The sequence below is a fragment of the Pundamilia nyererei genome, unplaced genomic scaffold (genome assembly GCF_000239375.1).
Source record: "Pundamilia nyererei isolate P.nyererei 1_Seehausen unplaced genomic scaffold, PunNye1.0 scaffold00001, whole genome shotgun sequence".
Classification (NCBI taxonomy): Eukaryota; Metazoa; Chordata; class Actinopteri; order Cichliformes; family Cichlidae; genus Pundamilia; species Pundamilia nyererei.
The window spans coordinates 7138030-7143520 of NW_005187402.1; the positions used below are offsets into that span (position 1 = coordinate 7138030).

At 40.5% G+C, this 5491-nt stretch overlaps 1 protein-coding gene across 1 annotated transcript; it reads left to right on the top strand.

Moving 5' to 3' along the window:
• Positions 1 to 3375: 3375 nt before the first annotated feature.
• Positions 3376 to 5180, top strand: LOC102203944 (homeobox protein MSX-2-like). The gene is made up of 2 exons (XM_005719618.1): positions 3376 to 3821; positions 4376 to 5180. The coding sequence occupies exons 1-2, from the start codon at positions 3518 to 3520 to the stop codon at positions 4810 to 4812; spliced, it is 741 nt and encodes a 246-aa protein (XP_005719675.1). The 5' UTR covers positions 3376 to 3517; the 3' UTR covers positions 4813 to 5180.
• The last annotated feature ends 311 nt before the right edge of the window (positions 5181 to 5491 follow it).

A 5491-nucleotide genomic window follows, 5' to 3' on the forward strand; every position in this document is an offset into this window, starting at 1 on the left:
TTATGAAATATATTTGTAGTTGGTGGGTATTGTGGGAATTGCTACACACACGATGAACATGAAAGTTGACTTCATTGCTGTTTGTAATATGCAGTGCAAAGTTTAACACATCGGCACACTCGCTTCTACTATTTCTTTCACGTAATATTTCTGCCACTTGCGATCGTGATCACACTAAAAGCTGATGTTTCCCATCTGCTACCGTGTTCAGAAGAATTATAAATGTGACCTTTTAAGACTATGGTGCATCATGAATTTGTGGTGAAATTTGTGAGATACTTTTACTGAATGCTTGTTGTGGTTTGATTTAGCAGCACATGTGGGTTAAAGGCTGACTTCCTGTAAGACTTAGAGTGTCACATGCACATTAGCATATAGGGAAGCTGTAACTTGTGGTGAGATGGGGATTTTTTTAATTACTCGGGGGATTTTATTTATTGATGTTTTCCATGGCTACAAATTAACTACAGAAAAATGTATGGAATCATTATTGTGGCAATGAGTTCACTGTCATGTTTGGTGTGATTTAAACTTTGTGACATGGTATATTATCCTGTTGGAAACAGCCTTCAGGAAATGGGTACACTGTGGCCATAAAGGCTGTTCTTAGTTGGTACAATGATTACCAGACTGTGCCCCCAGAAACACTACCATCTTGATATAGTTAGTATGGCTGTAGTTAGTGTGTTTAACTATAAAGCCGTTAAACATCATGCTACAAGTCCTGGAAATTGTGTTACTGCTAAAAAAAAAAGCATGTAGCTTTACAGTTTTTCTATTTTGACTGAAGTAAAGGTGAGCTGTCGTCTGTCTTATTTCGTCACTGTGAGATGCTGGCGTGTGGTACAGCTTACATGTGTCGGTGTTGCTGTGGTGACTTCAGAAAGCTATTACTCATTACTATAGAGCTGCGGTTGTTCGTAAGACGAGGAAAGGGCAAATATCTGAGTCTGAGTGCATCTATACCCGAAACTTGCAGCAAAACGAATGCAGCTCAAGTAAATTACAAACAAAAAAGAGAAAATGGTTAAGTTACTTCAGTTGCTGTTAAAGTGTAAGCAGTTATTTTGCTGATGGTGATGGTGAGAATGAAACACTCAGTTTGAGGCTTTTAAAATGGGTTTTCCCTAACAGACTCTCTCATATACTGTCTGTGGCACCGTCAGTAACATGGGCTTCATCACTTGAAGAAACACATACAGAATTACATTTCTGTATGTGTTTTGGTGACATGTTGTATAGGGCATTTATCTGTGTTTTAAGAATTTTTCTTTTTTAGACAAAAAAAACAAAACAAAAAACGACTAAAGCAAATGAAGGTTAACTATCAAATGTTTCTTTGTAAGATGGAGCTGTGATATTTCTTTTCCTCTAGTTAAGCTCTCAACTCTTTGATACTCAGGATAAAAGTATTCTTTTTATGGTATACCTGGGTTATGTCCTAATTTATTTAGGCATTATGTATGTTGGAAAAATAAAGTACTGAGGGCAATGATATAATTTTGAGATTGACCTCAAGATAAGCTCTTTTCACGAAAATCTGGGTTTTACATGTGTTTGCATGCATTGTCCTTGAACCTGGTGGTACCTTTTTTTAAACATTTCCCACTGTGTGTTGAATGCATTAAACTTCTGTGGGTTACAGCTGATGCTGTTATTGCTATTTCTGTAATTTTAACTAAAATACTCTAGATGATTTTTGTGTATGGTTTAATTGAAGTTGCGAAGTGTTCACATAGGATATGCCAGCAGTTGGCTATCAAATGCTCCTTCAATTACATATATTAGCCTAACAGGGCTGTTGTCCCGCCTTAAAGTGCATGGCCCTCTGTCCTCCTGTTTTATTATTTATTAGAAACATGCGTGCAAATGCATGTTTTTTTAATCATTTAGAATTTTAAACACTATTGTAGTTTTATCAGTTTTATGTGTCCCGCTTTTAATATAAAATATGATGGTATGTGATGATGTTTCTCACCATTATTCACCTATACCCTTCTTGATTACCAAAAGTCTAACAGTTCTGTTTGATTTTCAAATATAAGCTCACACCCAGTTACCCGTGCACATTATAAACCTGCAGGTAGGGAATCGGTAGAAAAGCACTGTAATGACAGAGAGGCTCCTTTGTTAAGATGCACGTGCGTATTACAGGAGACTAAGCTCGTGCTGTGTGAGCACTTTGCTTCACATGGAGAGTAACTGTGTTGTGGAGCTGGGGAGCTGAGACCCTGATGCCACTGTAATCCTGATGATTACAGAGAGCACACATTCTCTGTGAGGGCTGATCACAGAGCACTGGACACAGCAGCACACACCAGTCACGTCACAGGAGGTCTTTGCGATGTGCGGACATGTGTCTGTGAGGGAGAGACAGACAGAGAGAGCTAGAGTATGCAGCAAGCACATTCATCTTGCATGAAGTTAGGTGTGTGTCACTTTTTTGTGTCACTTGTAAAACCCATGCACTGCGCTGGTATTCTTCACTGAGTGGCTAGAGGCTGCATTTAGGAACGCCGTTACTTCTCGTGATGTTTCCTAATACTCTGGAGCCCTACAGGTATGAGCTTCAAACAGGCACGAGACACCTCTGTCTCCATCCACACAGCAGAGACTGGGACTAATCGCAGCGGGCGCCACACACCTCAGGAAGGTAGCAATTTTCCATCATTACCGTTAAATCCTGCTTAAAAGAACCGGATTCCACAGGCCTAATTACAAGGTGTTAATAATAACAATGTAATGACAGTCATTTTAAAGCCTGCCCAAAACCATAATCCATCGCCCAACTGACTCTCACATTTAAGTGTGTAACTGCTGTGTGATGTCTGAATTTTGAAAGCACCATGATTGTTATTGATTGCCATTGTGATTACTCCAACAGTCGGTGTGGCAGGGTCTGCGCGTTGGGGCTTGAATTAGGAGCATCGTCAGCTTTTGTCAAATGGAAATGCAGCTCTACAGACAGACGCTGATGCTTGAAGACACGGCAAGCCAATCTACCAGCCTAATTGCTGTACGGGACAGAGCTTAGCAGCCAGGGAATCGATTTACATATATTAGTAAGGTTTTGTATTCGGCCTCTGTCTCATTTAAAATGATTCTGCATTAATTCAAGACATCAAGCATGACTATGTGCAAGCTTTTTCAATGTTAACTAAGGGTATGCAGTTTGCAGAGTGAAAGAAATACAGCCAGGAAACAATCTTCCACCATGGTAATTACTGCTAAATGAGGCTGATGCGAAGCTGACCTGCTGTCTGGTTAGGGGTGTGGCAGAGTGCCCTAAACACAACGTCCAATCACAAGTCTTCCCCCAAACCCTGGGATCAAGACTCATCATTGGCTGAAAGTCCCAAATGCACGCCAGACTTTTTCCAGCACTAACTCTGTCAGCTTTGTGACAGCTTAAGAGAAGCTACTCCAGATTCCTCTCTGACCGGTCTCATTCTGGGACCAGAAAAGTGTCTTATGGATTGTACTTAAATTCTAATACTGAAAAGAAAGAGAAGAAAAAATGTCTGCGGCTGGGGACTCAAGAAATGACTTTTCCACAGAAGAAGATGCAGGATCAACGCAGCTGAAGCTCGGGCGCATGGCACAAACATCCTGTCTTCCCTTCAGCGTTGAAGCTCTCATGTCGGAGACGAGGCCGCTGGCTGTGACCAGCAAAGAAAAGGGAAATTATGATTTGAAGGAGGATGAGGCGCAGCGGACAGATGAGTGCACACAAAACTTAATATCTATTAAATCAGAGCCACTGGAACAACAGGAATTTCCCTCTTGGATATCCAGCTCCATTAAGATGTCTACTCCCCCACGTAAGTCATTTTCCAATCCAGTTTTATTACTAGTTAGTGGTTCAGTTTTGAATCAGGGTTGTTTTGTTTTTTTTAAATCAGGGTGTTCGAGTACTGTAAGTCATCCAGTTTAAGCTTTTGTAATGCAAATGTGTAAAGTTGGAGGAAAAGTCCCACAGCTGGCTTCAAGTTCATAATTTTAAGAAAGCGTTTTTATGCATAATTAACTGAATCAATAGACAAATCAAACATTTTTGACAGAACAAGGAGTAATAAAAAGAGAAATATATTGATTTGTTTTTAAGAATTTTGCATAATGATTTTTCTACTCACCAGTTTCACATTGTTTAAAGATAATCATCTTGCATTATGTAAAATTTTAGATAGTGGTAAATACTCTAAGAAGCAGGATACAGGAGAAGCGTGGCTTTTCCATCAGTATTGCTGTCCATTAATTTTCTGATCATTACTTTTCCTGTTTAGTCATTTGGTGTTAAACCACTGAAAAGGAAAGAATTAAAGGTCTGTTTGCTTTGACAGCTGATTTAGTTTCATGTTTTCCATATATCCTGTAGGGCAGCTTAGTCCGACAGTCTGCTCATTGAGGAAGCACAAAACCAACCGTAAGCCTCGTACTCCCTTTACCACAATGCAGCTTCTGGCCCTGGAGAGGAAATTTCGTCAGAAGCAGTACCTGTCCATCGCCGAGCGGGCCGAGTTCTCCTCCTCACTGTCCCTGTCCGAGACCCAAGTCAAGATCTGGTTTCAGAATCGACGGGCCAAAGCCAAGAGGCTTCAGGAGGCTGAAGTAGAGAAACTCAAACTAGCAGCTGGTGTAGGCTCCAAAGCTGTCTTCTACCCAGGATACTCATCCTTGGGTTTTCCCCTGCACGCTGGTTCGGCAGGGCTCTATGGACTGGGCTACTCATACGGCCGCACCCCTGTTCTCCCTGCTGCACATCTGGCTATGTACGCCTCACAGGTCGGCTACAGCCTTTTCCACCTCTCCTGAGACGAAAAAGAAATATACAGACAGATTGTGCTAAAAGGGATGACAAGAGTGTATCATTAAATCATGCACCTTATGCAAAACTTGTTTGCATGTGACCTGAAGTGGACTTTAAGCTTCATTGTTTGTCTTAAGAAGGATTTACAAGTGTTCTGCTATTTGCAAAAGACTATGGAAGGATACAGCATCCCGAAGGTCCCTCTTTGCCATTTGCAAACATAATACCAGAATACATATTGTTCAGATTGTCTTTTCTGCCCTTTTTCTAAAGTGTTTCTCACTTGTTACCCTTCAACATGCAGGGATATTTCACTGCACCTTTAAATCATTGAATACTCAAGTCACACATATTTATTTGTAATAGTTTTAGAGTCACATACTTGATGTTACATATCTTCATTTTCATTAGTTAATATTTTATGTATATGATATTAAATTGAGATCCTTAGCACGCCCCCTCGTTTGCTGTATTTATTTGTAGCCTGCATACAACACAAGGTAGAATTGGTAACCTGGTGCGGTTACTTTAATGCAGTTGTCTGCTTCTTTTGATGTGGTCTTCTGTTCGTACCCAAATTGTGTTTAGTTCTTTGTTTGGTGGCCCATCTGCTTCTGAAATTCAGTGGCCTCCTTTTGTTTACCACACATGCAGGAAGAGGCTCTTTTCTTCTCATCTCGTTTA

Coding starts and splice junctions, on each gene's coding strand:
- LOC102203944 (XM_005719618.1), top strand. CDS start 3,518: ATGTCTGCGGCTGGGGACTCAAGAAATGACTTTTCCACAGAAGAAGAT. Junction 3,822..4,375: donor TAAGATGTCTACTCCCCCAC/GTAAGTCATTTT, acceptor TATATCCTGTAG/GGCAGCTTAGTCCGACAGTC.